This window comes from Catharus ustulatus, chromosome 1 (genome assembly GCF_009819885.2).
Source record: "Catharus ustulatus isolate bCatUst1 chromosome 1, bCatUst1.pri.v2, whole genome shotgun sequence".
Classification (NCBI taxonomy): domain Eukaryota; kingdom Metazoa; phylum Chordata; class Aves; order Passeriformes; family Turdidae; genus Catharus; species Catharus ustulatus.
Genome location: NC_046221.1, coordinates 66,860,571 through 66,878,755, shown reverse-complemented (window position 1 = coordinate 66,878,755; position 18,185 = coordinate 66,860,571). Strand labels below are relative to the sequence as shown.

The 18,185-nt window shown below is 40.6% G+C and overlaps 1 protein-coding gene across 1 annotated transcript; it reads right to left on the bottom strand.

Annotated features, from left to right (window-relative positions):
* Nucleotides 1-340: 340 nt before the first annotated feature.
* LOC117004696 (myosin regulatory light chain interacting protein) lies at nucleotides 341-15,802 on the bottom strand. Its single transcript, XM_033075707.1, has 7 exons — nucleotides 15,625-15,802; nucleotides 14,439-14,629; nucleotides 5,342-5,527; nucleotides 4,393-4,590; nucleotides 3,892-4,056; nucleotides 2,075-2,495; nucleotides 341-1,716 (listed from the first exon to the last, which is right to left on the bottom strand). The coding sequence occupies exons 1-7, from the start codon at nucleotides 15,709-15,711 to the stop codon at nucleotides 1,627-1,629; spliced, it is 1,338 nt and encodes a 445-aa protein (XP_032931598.1). The 5' UTR covers nucleotides 15,712-15,802; the 3' UTR covers nucleotides 341-1,626.
* Between the last annotated feature and the right edge of the window lie 2,383 nt (nucleotides 15,803-18,185).

Below are 18,185 nucleotides of genomic sequence, written 5' to 3'. Positions count from 1 at the left end.
GTGCTGAAGCACTGTCTCTTCAACAATGTGAAAGGAGAATTTTTAAGTTAGCAAGTCTAATCTGCCCCAGATTTGGGGCAATTTATTGTAGAAAACATTCTTCACTAAGTAAATTCACAAGGTTATGTTACAGTTTGAATATGTAAGCTGTTTCAAAGTTCACTGTCTTAATACATGTCAGTTTTCTTCCCTCCTTTGCATGCACTTGAGAAAGCCTCATTACCTCAAACATGACAAAATATTCAAGACTGTAAACAGGAAAATACTGCATTGTGGGGTTTCAGTTCAGTAATGCCTCAGACAAATTTCAGAACAAAATCAGTCTTATCAATAACACAAAGATTTTTTAAAGTCCTTTATTAATCTGGATATAAAAAAGACAGAAGCTGCCTACAATATAGGACAAAGCTTTTGCTTCATGAGGAAACAAAATTTTCTTTACAAAGTGAAAAAATAAATACCCTCTTAGAGTAAGGTTTATATGCTAATGTGTCATAAAAAAGTAGAGTTTTAATATTTTGACAAAATGTCTGTGCAAAGAAACAGATGCATAAACACACATTACTGCTACATTAAGGCAATATGAAAAGTATAGTCAGAGAATTTCAGTAAAGTGACAGTGTACTTTTCTAGCTTTGATTAAGCCAGTATTGCACCCAAACATGGTCTCCAGTTCCCTCTGTACCCTGGAGAAGACACTAGGAAACCAGAGCCCAAAATGCCCAAGTAGGGGGGTGGAAATCAAGAACATTTTATTGGGTAGGTAATTTCCTGCTAAAGATGCTAACTGAAGAAAGCATTTAAAATTATACACAACCCTTAAAGATTAATGGTGCATGTTTAATAGTTTAAAATTAGTCTCCAAAAATAAAGCCAACTTGAAGGGCAGTTGCCTGCAGCTCCCAAGACCACTAGCCAAAAGTCGAATGTGGGAAACCTGGGAATACCCTGCCCACAGAGAGCTGCGAACCAAGTCCCATAGCAGTGCTTCCACAGGACACTGGCAACCACAAGACTTTCCTGACCCACTCTCAACACTTAAGACAGTCTTGTCCTCTCTTCCCAAAGCTATTCTCTCAGGATTGTTTTCTATTTAATAGAATTCTGAGTTAAGCACAGATGCTTAGTGAAGCCTTGTAACTTCGGTTTAAGAACTAATTTTTTAATGTGATCTCTCCTTTTAAAAGCGGTTTACTAAAAGCAGAAGCTATGAGCCTTACTAAACTGGTATGTGTAAAAGCAAGTCTTACTATTAAAATAAACAGTGCAACTGTACTAAAAAGGACTTAGAGCATGTAAAAGAAAAGGCTGCATTGCTTTCACCAGGTATATCTGCATGTGTACACCACATTTTCTCCAGGGTTACCCAGCTTTGTGGCAACACTACCATGCTACAAACTTATGGATCATTCTTTAAGTAACATGAATCAATTACATTTCTATTCTCAGAAGATGTCCCAAACCATTTTGGACATGCTGAACAAACAATATTTATGTTAAAGAATGCAGTATTTTTTGCTTTTTGATCATGGATAGGTGCCAGAGTGATTGCCTTCTTCACAATCAATGCATTTCTTCTTAGTGCAGTTTGAAGAGTACATGATGCGTTTAAAGTGTGTATGTAGATCATATCACAGTCAGATTGAGAAGACTGGTGTGGGTTGGCAAGTACACATGCTGGACATGCTCAACACGAGATCTGCAAACAGGACACGACTGGAAAGGAAAAACATTGGGAGATTAGTTTACTTTGGATTTTGAGAGTCTCTGCACTTCCTTGCAGACTTCACATAAACAATAACACTTTTCCCATCATCCCATATTTAGGACAGGGTATGGTGAGAAGCATGCAGTTCATTCTTAGCCTTGCCACAAATTACAGTAGCACATCATTCAGACAGAATGCTCCCTGAAATTAGTTTGCCACAAACAAAATTTTAGTAGCTATACTAGAACATCAACAAAAACATTAACGCATGACTATAAAATATAAATATATAAAAACAAATATAACATAAATAAACAAACCTTCCACACAAATTGTTAACTCATAACTTAATGCCACTGCATTTACCTGTAACTGGGAAGCACAGGACTTGCAGCAAACAGTGTGGCCACAGGGACAAAAGGTTGAATTTATCTCTTCTTCACAACACACCATACAAAGCATGGACTCCTTCAGCTTCCGCAACTTCTCTTGCAGAGCTTTTGTTTGTTGGCAGCTGAGACCCTCACAGTTGTCACAGTTCATGCTGCTTTCTGAAGACTTAAGTGGGGAACTTGGTGGGGTTTGATCACTTCTTGAAACAAGATCCACAATGCCAGCATTATAAAGAGCTCGCCTCGCATGATCATAAACTTCTTTTGATGTTCTTTTAATATCAAAGACGTATTTTTTACCAAGATTGATGTTTTCATTCAGAAATAGAGATGCTAGATGGCCCTTTAAGTCTCGACTATACTGCATCATGACAGCACTGGTGACAGTGTCACACCTATAAAGCAACAGGACAAATGCAAACTTGGTTAGCTAACACCAACAGAATGATCCTACAGTATTTTGTTCCCAAGGCTGAAGTAACAGCAGTGAAATTAAACAGTCTGAGGTAATATTTAAGCTCTTGAATTATCTTTACATGAAAACTCTCCTCTGAAAAGTGTAAAATGGAAAGGGACAATTACTTTACATCTTCAAAATGTGAAGCGTCTGGTAAAATGGAGTCAGCCTATGGAAGGGACTTAAAGGTTTATGCTAATGAACAGCAAGCAGTTGCTTAATCCACAGTTCAGCTTGGCAACACCTTTTTGCATTTCTTAACACCGCCCTAAAGAACTCCAATTAAGAGTCTTTGGCTGTCAATTTTTATCAGTGAAGTAATGTTTTTAACCCAATTTCTACCCAGTACTTTATATACTAGTATTATGTCATTCTGAAGGGAACCAGTGTGAATGGAGTGTAGAGAATTAAGGCATTTGTATTTGCCACTGTGCATTTCAGCTACTCTAACCGTGCTTCTCACATATTTCAGTGATCCAGTTGAATCTTCAGAAGTTTATTAAGGCATATCACTTCTCTAGGCAACACAGGAAAGAAAACACAAACACAGAAGGACTACAGCCTCACAGGGCCTAAGATCCAAGATCTAAGCTTATGGCCGAATGCTATTGCCAAACTAAAATTCTGCTTAAATTAAAATCAGAAACTGTGAAGGATAGCAGAAATTACAAGCAGAGACAAAGATCAAGAAGTAATTGAAACTGGTATGTGGTAGTTAATTTTAAGAAAACACTACTAAGTGTTTTTGACAGCTAGTCTTACTGAGCAGTGCTGGATACCACAATAGGAATGAAAGGGGGTTGAAAAGTTGCCCACCAACAAGTAAGTATAGCACCCCTACCTCAAAGAACAACAAGACAGAGACAATGGATAGCTGCTGGCATGAAGCAAAATCTTGAGCATGTGAGCAAGGACAGAGAAGCTGTAAGAAAGTTTACATAGGATGGTGGCATACAGATAATGTAACAATTGAATGAGCCAAATAAAGGACCTACATATTCTGAATGACAGGATCTTCCCCACTGCTCTCATTGTCTCTTACATAGGAACAAAAATGTTTGTATTGCTCATTAAGTATCAAGGAACATAAGTTTATACTCTGAAATGCTGTTATTCATAGTGGGAAAATTTTGCTTACTTCTTACTCCCACCCATAAAATGCAAAATAGCAAAAACTTGTTCAGCTTATGGACTTAAGAGGAAAAGAGAGACTGCAACAACAATGAAATTTTTCAGAGTATTTGCAAAGTGCAGTCAGACTGCTGGCTACTTAGGCACTTAGTTCGAAAACACTGGAGACAAGCAGAGCACATGACTCTAGAGGCAATACTGACCTGTAAAATGCATGTGTCTCTGTAATTGCCCTGTAGAGTCCACTTGCTGCCCTTGTACTGATCATCTTAAACAAGAGAACCACACTATTACCAGATTCCTTGGTAACAGTCAGATATACATTCTTCCCAGACTGAGTTGCCATTTGAACAACAGGATAAGCAATCCTATAAATTAATGTTTAAAAAAAGTTATTTAGTTGTTAAAGATTGGAGCATTTTTCATAAACTATTACAGTGCATTTTTGTCAGAAGTTACAATGATTTCTGATGGTAGTCAGCGATGCTGATTGAAAATACTGCCTCAAAAATACATATAAAAATCAAGATTATTAAGGTCACTTGTTTATCTTGATTACAAGCAGGTACTGTCCTCAGACCCTACACATCCCAATAGTCACTTTTAGTAATTCTCAGAGCGGTTTGTGCATTTATATGAAAACTAGAGGCATACTGCATATTTCTGAAAAATTGATCATGCAAATGGTTCCAGGAAATACATACCTGTTGATTGGACTGAAGTCATCTTTACAGATGGATATGCCTTCAGGTCCAACACCAATAAGGAGTTTTTGCCCTTCGCTGTCTCTCACTGAGTGCCACTCTACCCCATAGTTCTCCAGTGTGGTAACAATCTGTAGAATCTGGTACTCAGCAGATGCTTGACTTAGACCTTCTAGCTCCTTGTGCTTTGTAATAATGCTGTTGATAAAAAGATTAAGGATAGGTGAAATAACTCAGTATCTGCTTTTACTGTCAGCAGCTTGTTTTAACATGGGTTTTTAGATGACCTAGTTACACAGATTAGTAAATGCTCCTGACCTGCTTTATCTGTCTATATATTTCCAGCAATTGTGAACTGGAAATAGTTGAGAATTACCAAAACATCCTGAGAACATCAAGGAGAAAATACTGTACCTTTGCTTAGAAATTAAAAAGCTACATGTAATCAAGGTTTTCAAACTAACACCACCAGCCCCAACATATTTCCCTGAGCTACCACTAAATTCATAATTAAAGAAAACACTACAGAAAGCATGACACACTGAATGTTTCCTGATATTCAGGAATTGAGTTGTGAAGATGTTTCTGAATTCCGTTTACTTTCCAGAGTACTAAGGGTACTAAGCCGGATAAATTCCTTCATTCGCAAGTATAGGTCTAAGACACACTTACAATTTGAATACCCTGCTCCAGGTACTTAAACATAACTGTTTTCCCACGTACAAGAGTTCTCACAAAAAAACCAAACAAAAACAAAAAAAGCCACCTCATAACTGAGTTTAAAATTTAATTGAAATCAGAACATCAAATATTCAGATTGGAAATTTTGATCTCCAAAGCTATTATTGTTAAATAACCGGTTTACACTATAGCACCAGCAATTAAATGCATAACAAAAATCTTCTGCTGTTGGGCTCCAAGAAGGAGACTAGACAATTGTGCTTTTTACCTCTCCAAAATGGTAGTGGTGAGCTCTTTTGCACACAGTTCTTCATAATTGTACTTGGCAGTGTTCTGGTTATAATCTCCAAACTTCATCTGTGCCAACAAAGCGCTGAGTTCAATCGCATGCTCTGAAGAACACTGAAGATTACCAGCAAGAAGATCTTCTTTTATATGCAAGAAAAACATATGCCTGCAACACAATCAGAAACATTTGCTTACACAAATTGTTACATGATCTCTGTAATCAAGACACCTAACAAGTAACATCTAGCTATGTTTCAAGAATTTGCAATGAATGTACCAAGGAGATAAAGTCTGGCACAAGCGAAAGAAAAGAGCCTCCATCTTTACTTACTCTTAAACATCAACCCTACAGCTGAAGATGGCATTTAAAATCACTACTAAAAGAAAAAAGCACTTCACCATCATGACTAGTATCTCAAGAGTAAGAACTGCTTTAACGCCTAAGATCACTTAATAATTTCAATTTAGTAAGTATCAAAGATTTCAATTAGCTTCCTATGTTTACAATTTTGTTGTGATTTACAAGTTATTCTGCATTTCACAAAAGCAAATTCGGGAAGAGCCTCTCAAAGCATACACACTTCTGTTATGAAAGAGGGGAAGCCATACTTTCTCTATACAGTGGAAATGCCGCTGCACCTATAGCCATGGTGTTTTTGCTACCAACATCATTAACAGAATAACTTGAAATACCTGAAAAGGCATTGGGTAATGAAATAGAAAAACAGCTACTGTGTAAGCATTTGTCAAACCAAACTTTGCACTTGAGACCAAGGCAGGTTTGACAGCTTGCTGAAAATTCAAAAAGCTGCTCTTAATTATCTAATAGGTTACTTGACAGACAAATCAACATTTTCACCAACATTAACAGCAGCATGTTATTATCACTTATGGGTTGCCCTAGCTTCTATAGATCATGCTTATTTTCCCTCAGGGGACACAATATAAATTTCTTACCATTTAAGACTCAACATATTTATGGAAGCCAGATGGAGAATTGTACATCAAGAGTTATGTACCACTGAAAAAGTATTTCAATAAATGAAGCCTAGCACCCACCATATCCCTATATGTCTTGGCTTCCACAGAAATGGGGCATTTACTTCTCTAAAATGAAATCTAATCTACTTTTAAGAAAAACTTTACTGAAGCTCTGTACTTAATGTCTCATTACTGAAGTTGAGGATGCTCATAAGTGATGAGCTTTCCTTCCAATGGGAATTTTGAATAACATCTTACATATATTGTGTTGTAGCATTCTGTAATTCCCTTGTACAAGGCAAATAGGACTTTTTTTCAGCATTACGAGCTATTAAAGAACATGCAAAAATTGTATTCTTTCTCAGCTCTATTGATAAATGTTGCAACTAAGAAGATACTACCAGCACAAAAGATACCTCATATCCAGGACTTTTTGAATCAGGAAAAAAGAATTGGTATTGAAGCTTTCCTGTGGTCCACTTCCTGCAAGAAGTCACAGCTCCAACACTTCCCTTTGCAAACCATTTGTAGTGCTAGAGCATCATGCTACTGGTGATGCAGGAGCTTAATTGCATTACTCTCAAGTCCAAACATCAACCTACACCCTCCAGCAGTTCTAGAGGGAGTCTGAGGGAAGCCAATGCCCTCACACTGTGCAGGACACAAGTTTAGGTGGCAAGAGGACCAGACCTTCAGACAGTTGTGTGTCCACTGTTAGCAGGATAATCCTTTTTAGGCTCTTTTTTTGAGAGAGAGTCAAACTTCTGCTCTCACGTGTTTCTCCTACCTTGCAGAGTCACAGCTCTTTGGGTGTGGGCCCCAGAAAGGCATATCTGTAGCCTTTCAAAATGATTTAGTTGTACAGACTCTTTTTGGTGCTCAGCCCACAAACCTAAAGAATTCAGTACAAATTACAGAAACACTATTTTTTATTAAAAAATAAATTCAAATAGTAGGCCTTTCCCTATCTCCAATCAACATTTCATAAAATAAACAGCTTCTCATGCACTCTTGATCCTCTGACAATACCAGGACAGGATTTCCAGCCATTTTAAATACTAATTACAAATGCAGCATTTCAAAGAAAGATTAGACTTATTTTTCTCATTAGCTAAAACATTTACAACTACCACACCTAAATTCTTGTATCTTCAGGGGTTTTTTTCATATGACAGCACTGACTACACAGGTTACAGTCAAAAGTTCTCCTCTTGCTGGGAAGACCTTATTGACATCTCAAGGAGAGCTGAAAACCAAACTATTGCTCCTGCAAATACAGATGAATTACAGAAAAAGATACAGCAGATGCATGGTTTGCCACATTCCATTACTAAAACCACTAATGGCATAGGCAGAAAAATCAATTTAAGGCACGATGTGAAGTAGCATCATGGCAGCTATTGTGCAGTAACTTCCTCTAACTGGCTCATAACACGCAAGGGAAAACATCTCAAATACTCAGCTACTTTGCATTTTTTTGCTAAATAGAACAAACAGCACATATAAAGGACAGTTATTGCAAAGTAACTAGTTATGCAAATTCAGTCCATGTGCACCTAAATAAACTAAACTGCACCCGTAACAGGACAGTGAATGACTTCACACTGACCTGTTAGAACAGCTGCCCTGAACCAAAGTTCAGATAGCAAATTCTCAGCTGCCTTTTTTTTTCTGTGTGTGTGTGTCAGGTTTTGTTTGTTTGTTTCCGGGATTTTTTTGTTAGTTTTGACTCTAATGCATTAGATGAAGAAAAGGCACCTAAAAATTGAAAGAGTGCAGTTACAAACATCTGAAAAAGTGGTTTTGACTAGCTCATCCAGCTGCAGAGTGCACTCCTTTGAAGTTATATTAATATATATTGTAAAATCATTCCTCTTCAAAGGTCCACAACATGATACCAGCCACAATCTAGTAACAAACAGACTTAATTTTTTTTTTACACAAAATAAACAAAGTCTTTGGATCCTTAAAGAAAAAGGCATAAGAATGTGATCTTATTGCTGAATACAGTCAAGCAAAACTAAAGCATTAGGATCCTTGATGCAGTTCCCATCTAATTCTGCAAATTCTAAAAGGACCTAATAGACTGTCTTGTGGAAAACCTGCTCGTATCACAGATACTGTTAGTTACAAGAAAGCATTTATGTAAGTGTTTGTAAATTAGATCGTGACCTACTCACCTCAGACACAATCCATCATCCCTCCTCTCTCTTTAGATATGATTTTAAAAAATTTTAAAGCTTTTCTCACCTTTAAAGATAGTCAGGCTGTACAGTAAGAGGATACATTTTTTTCTAAGGTATTATTTCAGTACTAGTATTTTAGACTTAATGGAATTTTTACCTAGCAAGTTTTAGAACAATGAACTATTAAAACACTTAACTGTTTGTACGTTCCCTAAAGGTTGCATTTCCAACTCTGCTAGTAGAAATTCTGAAGTTTGTCCACCATATAAGAAACTAAATGTTTTTGTTTCTGCATCATTCACACTTCAGTTGCACTTGATAAATTAATATTACATGTTATAAATTTGAGAAGCAACTGAAGTCAGACAAAAAGTATGTCTGACTGTTTCTAGCCCCAGCTCCAGCCACAACATTCTCTTAGCACATTCTGCAGCTTTTTATTACCCTTACCAAAGCTTCATTTAGTTTTTAAATCCTCACAGCTCTGAACTTTGCCCATCAATTGTTGTGACTCCTAGTCATCTTAACACGTGCCAGACATGTTGGGACATTGATCAACTAGCGGCAGCTTTAAGGACACACAGAACTTCCTACTGCACTTGTAGCCCACGTGATCCACACGTGGTCACATCAGTACAAAAATATAGTCCCTGTAGCCCAAAATAGCCTTTTCTTCCCTCTGAATCCCATGCTACCTAGACATACCTGTGTATTCAATTATGGAACATTTCCTCCGAGTTTGGTAGTTCAAAACACTACATAAGAACACTGACTAGAGGGCAACATATTAAATTTGCCAAAGCCACACTCCATCAGTCACTGCCCAGATAGATTTCTTCCAAAAGAACAAAGGGCAGTTTTACAATTAGAACACGATCAAAGATTTTATTCAAGCATTAGCTACACTGGTGATTTTATATTCATTTTATATCCTTATTTTTGGATCCATGTTTTGCATATAATTTAAGATTTATGTGCACACAAAACACTCAGTAAAATCAAATGTGGTATGATTAATGTATTACAGTTGGATGTAAATAATTTGATACAAAAACTGTAGAAAGGGGAGGTTGCAATGAGATTCCAGCAGATGGTCCATTTCATGAAAAAGTATAGCTACCAAACTAAAGCCACAGACCCAGATATCAATCACATTAATTGCTTTTTGCCTCCCTCTGGAGCAATTTATGCAGGCTGACAATCCTGAACACTGCTACCAGAAACAGACCTCAGTACTTCACCATAATGGAATTCTAAGAGGAGGCAAATCACCTAGTTAGTGTTCATCCAAATAAAATGGCAGTAACTCCACAAAAAAATACTGTGAAAAGTACGTGTAACAAGATCATATTTTCTTTTCTTTTGTAACTCATTTGTAACTCCAGACAATTGTGTGCATTAGGAATCAAGGTTCTGCACTACTACTAGTAGTTTCTATTACTTTTTTTTAATTAAGGCAAGGGAAATAGAGCAAATAGATAGCTAAAAATGTTAAGCTCTCAACTTAGCTGTCAGTGGAAGAAGTGACAAACTCCAATCCTTTACCAAAGAGGTGTCTGCATATGACTAATGCCCCCCAAACTAAAAGCATAGCCAAAAGACCTCATTCTCTTGCCAGACTACTGGCAAGAATCTTAGCGTATCTCCCAAAGAACTACCTATTCTCTTTGGGGTATGATTCCTTACCACAGGTTAAGGCTCTTTCCTACTGTGGAGTACATTTACTGCTCTGTAGTCCAAAATAAAAGTTAAGAGGTGTAATTGTTCTCCCTAAAAATATACTGATAAAGATTTAGAAATATATAGAATAAAATTCTGTTTTTAAAAGCAGACAAAGCCATCCAACAGGGCAAAAAAGTTTTTCACCTTTTTTTATACTTCTCAGTATCTTTGTTCTTCCTTGCTCTCAAGCAGGGTAGGTAAAAGGTTACCAACTCCGATTCAACTCTGATTTAGACAAAAAGATCCAATAAACTCACCCCAGTGTCTATCAAAAACACTTTCATGGCCTTGTAACAAACACCACATCACTGCTGCGCTGGCTACCCAATGCTACAGGAAAACAAGATGGTTTTCTCACTTTTTATCTACTACATGTATCTGACTCCTCAACAGATTTAAGGTCATTCTTAATTTCAACTTGTTCATCAATACAACTGGACAACACAGCAAGAAAGTGTACTTTGTAAACATAATTCAAACACTGGCAAACATCACACAACTTCCAACAACCTCCAAAAGAGTAATTGCCACTTTCAAGGTTGGCAAAACACAGCTCTTTTGAACGCTTCACGGTATTGTGTGCCTCACTAGAATTTGACATATTTTAAATTGTCGTGGCTTACATGTGAATATTTGATTTTCAGTCATGCCACACAAGACAAATAATGCTGAATTTAAAACCTAAACCCACCATTCTCCCAGACTGCTGCCAGGCACCAGTGGCCCCTTGGGCGGCTCTGCAAACATTCCTCCAGTTAAAAGGTGGGTGCAAGCTCCAAGACTCCTCTGCTCCACGTTCCACCGCCTGTGACCGATGCCCGGATCCCTGTGCCCCGGGCAGGGGCAGATATCCCAGAGCAGAGCTGGCTCCCGGGCCGTGCCAGCGCCGCCGGGCCGGGGCTACTCCCGATCCCTGCCCCCGACACCCGCACCCGGCACCGCCCGGCCCGCAGCGCTGCCGGGCGCCTCCTACCGCCCCACCCCCGGCAAAAAGTCTCCTGAGAATTCCCATTAGCGAACTATAATCCCTTCTCTAAGCCCTAGCTCCTTACTGCAATCAACACTTCACAATATTTGATACATGAACCACCCACAAGTCATTCAGTAGAGAAGTGAAAAGCAGGTTTCCTTTTATTTCCCCCCTAACTGTTGCACGATCTATCAAAGAAACACAAAACAGTGAAAACGAACACAACAGAAGCCAGAGTTATGATCTCGATCTGTGACCATCTCATGTGTCTTAAGCAAAGAGATAGCAATCGTTTTCAAGCCAGTGTGATTTTCCATGCTAAAGAAAACTTAACAGCTCTTTAAACTCCTCTAAAGCAGCACACTGTTCACATCTCAGGCTTGTTTGTGAAACTCTGACAGCAGCAGATTAAATCTGAATGACATTCTTGCACTGAAGCACTTTTATTCCATTGAAAACAATTCTAAACTACAAAATCACATGGTGCAATTCAGTACCAGGTAATCAAATAAAAAAACCTAGAAGTTGAGATCCGAAGAATAGAAATAAACTGCTTTTAACCCTGTAAAAAAAGTGCAGCAAAAAGGGTTTCTCCATGCAATTCTCAGATTCCCAAAGCACTTAGTGAATGTGGTTTGTTGCTACAGTGGTCAGAGGTACAATTATAGCCTGCTCTTTGTGCTCTGCAAGAAGGTTGCCTTGTATAAAAATATTAGAATTGGCTCCAGTCTTCCTCTCGGCTGATTAAAGATAACAGAAGCAGGACATTCTGTTGCTAGATCAGCTTTCACAGCATGTAGAAACCTGAACAAACAAACACACACCTGAGTTTTAAACTCAAGTGCAAGGCAAGGCTCTCTAATGAAGCACTGCAACCAGGGTTGGCAAAGCTTCCTAAGCATGCAGAAAAAAAACTGGTAACTGAGTCACAACGCTTGCCATTATAATCATGATGAAGCACATCAACAAAATTTAGAATTACTTGCAGCTTCTCAGATTTCAAAAGCAGTCTCAACATGTATCTATGCATCTAATTTATATGTAAAAACAAGATCAGAGGTTGCAAGCAAAAGACTGCAAAACTTCCCCAGCATTCTTCACACACAGGTCCACAAGGCAACATCTCTGCCAGAAACACCCCATACATCAATAAATGGACACAACTGCTAAAGGACAATAAGGATACCCATCACTTTCTTATCAAGATTTTGCAAATAAAGATAAAACAGTGTGTTAGCTTTAACTCTACAGCTAATCCTTACAATTCTATGCAGCATCTATTGATTTTTAAGTTTGGGAACAGGTTTACAAGTTTTTAATCTTCTCCTTGACGCTTATGATTACAAACTGAGTATGAACTCAGCTACAGGCATATGTAAATCCTCAAGCAGACCTGAGTAGGAAAAAAAAAAGTCAATCGACTAAAACTCAGTGTCAACAATCCAGGAGAATGGACATTTACCATAGGCACTGGAATTCCACATTTGCTACATGTGACTACTAGACTTACAACTAAAATGCAGTTATTACAACTTGACATGCAACTTGTATTTGGTTTCAATATATGTATTGTTTGTTAAAAATATCAGTTTCAGAACAGTCTTAATTGGATACATAAAAGAAAGCTTGCCCCACCTATATCCTTTAAAATCATCTTTACAGTGGAGAAATACTTGCTGCTTTGATGTAGGTGTATAAAATCTGTTACATTTTAGCTACACAAGCCAGTCTTGGAGGCCCTTGGGGCATGTTTCACCAGTTCAACCTCTCTATCAACTTCCACCTCCTGCCAGGTCTTGCACTGACAGTGTTGAAGGCAGGGACACAGATGTCTGTAAAAGCCTTGTGAAGTTGAACGAACATTCATCAATGACAGCATAAAAATGCCACTCTGAGGTTTTCTCAGATTTTCACCCTGATTTACTTTGTGAGTGGAGACATATCTGACATGCTCAGGGCAATCTCTTCTGCCTCATCAGGTATGGAATTGTGTGGTCCCTTTTCTTTGACATAAATCCCATTTGTTATTTGGTTTTATACTTACCAAGAATATTTAAATATGAGTTTCTTCAAGGAAAAATAGTCCACTACATGTCATGGATAGCAGAAATTATTTCCTAAATAAGAGTATATAAGAACTGGAACTCAGTTTGAATGCATTTGCCTAACTGGAGTTATTATCCAGAACAACCATGGCCTACTACCACAGCAATCTGAAAACTTCATCCACACTGATAAACTGGAACCACTGCTCCCCAAAAGCTTCTCCCCTACACATTATATCTCAAATAAACTCAAAACCTTTTTCCTATGAAATAAACACCAAATCAGACTGTCAGCTTCTGACCAAGTTCTTTAGACATTCTGTGCACAAGCACCATGTTGTAATTATTTTCTTAATTCTGAAAGTATTACGTCAATGTTTCTGAGAGTAACAAGTTCAGGTGAGTAGTGAAAAGGGATTCCATCGTCATATGGACACAAGATTTCAATTGGCCCCATTCATATTAACTGTACTATCCAAAACTAACAGGAAAAAGTAGTTGGAAGGTCAGCATTAAATACACAAGTGTACAGAATTCTTTAAAGATAATTCCGTTGCAATTCATGTGGCAATCAAACTCAAGGAGTGAAAGCAAGTGTTCCCTACTAATCTTAGAAGACTATTTCTTCTGATTTAATAACAGTATGACAATTTAGTAAAGAGGACTTGCCACAGAAGCAGCCAGACAGCTGTTTCTTTTGTAGCCTCTAAGAGCCTGTAGCTATATGAAAGTTACTGTAACATAATACCAGACAAAAAGGAATTCAGCAAGTTTTTTTGCACTGTGGGAGGAATTGTTTCCTGCCTTTCTGTACTAGTGGTTCAGAATGACCTAGAGTAACACCACAGAACAGAGGTTACTATCGGACACAAATACCATATGAAAAGTTTGCTACTGGTAGCTTAGTTTCTTCCAGTTCCAGCACTAAGTGCTCACAAAATTACTCATTACTTACCGGTAGCTACACAAAGCTTAATGTTGCCAATTTAATTACATTTTTCCTGAAAAAAGGAATAAACTTCAAAACCACTAAGATTTTAAAACTACATAGAAGTGTCAAGCAAAATTACCATATGATAAAAGAAATAAAAACAGTGTGCAACCACTCCCGTAAGTTACAGAAATTGAAAACAAAGTACTAAATTAAATGTACTTACAACCATATTTACTCACCTTGTCTGTTCCTGTAAGATAAGATGTGGCTCAACAAAAAACTTGACTCTCAATTTCAATCGATAAGGGGCTAAACCATCCATCTGCTGGGAGATCCTGTTCCTCAAATTCAGCCATAGATTCTCCCCTTTGCTGCCAGTGAACTGCAGTCCAAAATAATCAACTTCTATAATCCCCAACCTTCTGCAAACCTGAAAGAATAAGATTCTTTACAATCAGGCTACAACATGATAATGACAAGTAACATTTGAAGTGGTCTTTCAGACTGCTCACTCAAAACACACAAAAAATCCTGCTGTCAGCACCTTTATACAAAGGCTTAATCATTTGGATTTTAGGTTGCATATAAAACAGCCCAGAAAAAAAGCACTAAGCATAAACTAGGAATTCCTCCACTAGCCAAAAAACACGTGGGCTGCTTCGAAAAAATTTCACCAAGGAGGCACTTCAGAAGGTCAGCGGATTTCCACAAAGGGAAGACTATCTGCTACTCAACATCACAGCACTTGCTGGGCAAGCAGAAATTAAGAAGTAGAGTCACCCACAAGTTTTATTTGGGTGCCACGGGCAGACGGGATTGTTTGTCTGTCTCTCCCCAGCATCCCCACGGCAGCCGCCGCAGACACACCGAGGCGGCGGTGGCGGAAAGGCGAGAAAGCACCTGGATGGCAGCTCCAGGCCGCTCGGCCCCGGATGCAGAGGGCTGAATGCAGGGGGTGCTACATCCCCCGCCTGTGGTCCCACTCCTGTCCCCTCCCCGGGGACACTTCCAGCGGGATTCAGCGGCGAGGCCCGGGCCTGCGCTTCCCAGGGTAGAGGGGCCGGAGAGCCCCGTGGCGGGAGATGCAGCACCCTCTGGATTCAACATGGAGAAGAGGTTTGGAAAAAAAAAATAAATAAGGAAAAGGAGAATAAGAAACCAAAACCATACGGGAAGCGGGGAGATTGCGGCGCTCCCCGCCCCCACCGCCGCCGCGGCCGCCCCCGCACGGCCCAGCCCCGCGCCACCGCCGCCCCTCGCCTGGCGCCCGGGCCCCGCCGCGGGGACAGGGCTGTGGGCTGGCCGGGCAGCGGCGGCTGCCGGGCACCAGCGCTCGGCGCTGCCCCGTGGTCACCGCTGCGCCCGCCACAGCCCCCGCCCCGAGCGCTGGCGCCCGGCGGGCGGGCGGCGGGGAGAAGCCCTCACCTGGTTGAGGCAGTCCTCGCCGTTGGCTTTCGCTTCTACCTCCACCTCCATCACCACGGCGTCCGGCCTGGTCACATAGCACAGCATGGTTGGGGACAGCCGGCTCCGCTGCTGCCGTCACGAACACCCGGAGCGGCCGCCGCTGTCGCCACGAGCTGAGCCTCGCACTCGCCCACGCCCGGACCCCGGCAGCGCCCGTCCCGCGCCCCTCACCGCCTGCGCCGCTCCCTCCTTATGTACCCTCTGCAGCCCCGCCCCGCCCGGGTCCGCACCTGCGGACCAATCAGAAGCCGCCGTTCGTGGCTGTGGGCCGCCGCCGCCGCCAATCAGCGCCGCCCCGACCGCGCGGGCGTGTGTTGTGCTCGCTCTCTGGCGCCCCCCGCCGTGCCCGCGGGGCGGCGGCGCGCGCCGGGGCCGCCGGCGGGGCTCCCTGGTCGCCCTCAGCCTCCCTGGGCCTCCCTGAGCCGGCACGGCCCGGAGCTGCTCACCCCGGCCTTGTTCCGCTTCAGTCAAAGCAAGGTGGGCTCTTCCAAGGGCAGGTGGAGGCCAAGCCTGCTGGGCAGGGACAGTCTGTGATGCACGTGAGAGAGGGCCGCCATGGGCTGAGCAACAACCAAATATTGCCTTGTCAGAATCACAGGATCAATTAGGTTGGAAAAGACCTTTGAGATCATCTTATCTGATCTATGAATTTATGATGAATCACCACCGTGTCAGCCAGACCATGGCACTGAGTGCCACGTCGCGTCTTTCCTTAAACACCTGCAGGGACAGTGACTCCGTCACCCATCTGGGCAGCCCATTCTGATGTCTAAGCACCTTTTCTGTGAAGATATTATTTCTCATTTCCAAACTAAATTTCTCCTGGTGCAGTTTGAGACTGTGTCCTCTTGTCCTGTTGCTGGTTGCCTGGCAGGAGAGGCTGCTCCCCACCTGGCTACACCCTCCTTCCAGGTCATTGTGGGAAGTGATAAGGTCCCCCTGCGCCCTGGCTCATGTACCACCTTTCAAACACTCCTTTTTGTCAAGTGGAAGATAAAATCCAAACTGATTTCTTACTCCCATACTCACTTTGGCCTCCTCAACTCTGTGTTATGCAGAATGCAAAACCCTGGAAAAGATGGAAATTTGAAGAACAGCTGGTCAAGCCCTGTCACAGCCTCCATGCACCACCATGCCAAAGGATGGTGGAGATTTTACACTCACTGAACTCTGTAGATATGAATCTCATAGGTGATTCCTGACCAGGAGAGGAACACCTGCACCAGGCGTGCCCTTGGAAGTCTGTGTTTGTCAAACATACCCAAGGGGCACCAAGTAGTTTATGACTGCTTTAACAATGCCAATTGACACAACAGGGATGACCAAGTGTAGAATGCACACTGTGTGTGTTGCCCAAGAGAAGTGCAGATCAAAGATGTACTGAGCAGTGCAGTGGTGAGGAACAAGTAGGCTGTCAGGGGAAGAGCTATGAGAGGAAATGGGGATCTGCAAACAGAGTGAAGCGTAATAGGAAGCAGAACAAACCACAGCACTAATGCAAGGTCACCACAGGGCTGAATATTAGCTTGTTCCCATGTGTATGGGTCACTGGCTTCTGTTTCCCAATTTCTACTAGGCTTGTCAGGGTTTTTCCAGGTTTTAATAAAAAAAAAAGCTCAGAACAAATGTTTATTCTGCTGGGAACTCTTGCACACACGGTATATGGAGCTCGATCCATTTTGTTCATGTGAACTCTAGAAGACCTCTCAGTTCTGAACCAGGCAGAACAGTAGGAGACAAATAGGAGTCAGGACATGAGATGTCAAACCTGAGGGGTGCTACATTTCACCTGCACACTTCCTAGCTCAGATTTTCATACTCAGGTCTGGTGTGTTTAATTTGAAGAACTTACAGTTTTAAAGGACCAGACTCATAGAGTGGAGGGTTGAAAATGGAAAGTAACATGAAAGAAAGATGAACAAAATTGCAAAATTTATTGCATCTCAACTCTGTGATTTTCTGGTGGAAGAAACCCAAACTCTTTGGGAGAGGCTTAATTTTAAGGGGATTAGTTTCTAACAAAAATTTACAAAGTATTTTACTATGGGAAAAAAGTCTCTAGTTTTCACTTCTTGTTTTTTCTTTTTTTTTGAAGTGGATGCAGGAAATTAGATTTTAGTTCTATTTTAGTTTTACTTTATATATTGTGGTGTTGTGGTATTTTGTGTGATTTTGATATTCTGTCATAATCAAAAAAGTCCTAGATGTGTTAGGAAGAAGCACCAAAACTGCCACAATGACTCATGCCATTAGTATTCTGGTGTCTTCTCCCTGACAGTAGCTCACGTCAGATGTCACAGAGGAAGGTGCAAGAAATGTTTATATAATTGTGAGATGTTCTTGTACATTTTCTCTAACACTAAACAGTTAAAGCTGGCCTATACCTGGTAGATTAGCCTTTACTTTTTTATCCATTTTTCTTGTGTAGTAGAAATCAATTCACTTTATTCTGGGCGTTGTCCTGACAAAGACAAACTTACCCTTTCTATATCCATCTATCTATATCCATTAATATCCAT

Bases quoted from the DNA above. Each gene is read 5' to 3' on its own strand.
- LOC117004696 (XM_033075707.1), bottom strand. From the start codon at position 15,711: ATGCTGTGCTATGTGACCAGGCCGGACGCCGTGGTGATGGAGGTGGAG. The intron at 14,630-15,624 runs GTGAGGGCTTCT...TTATTCTTTCAG, and splicing joins GCGAGGACTGCCTCAACCAG to GTTTGCAGAAGGTTGGGGAT. The intron at 4,057-4,392 runs GTATGTATTTCC...ATTAATTTATAG, and splicing joins GACTTCAGTCCAATCAACAG to GATTGCTTATCCTGTTGTTC.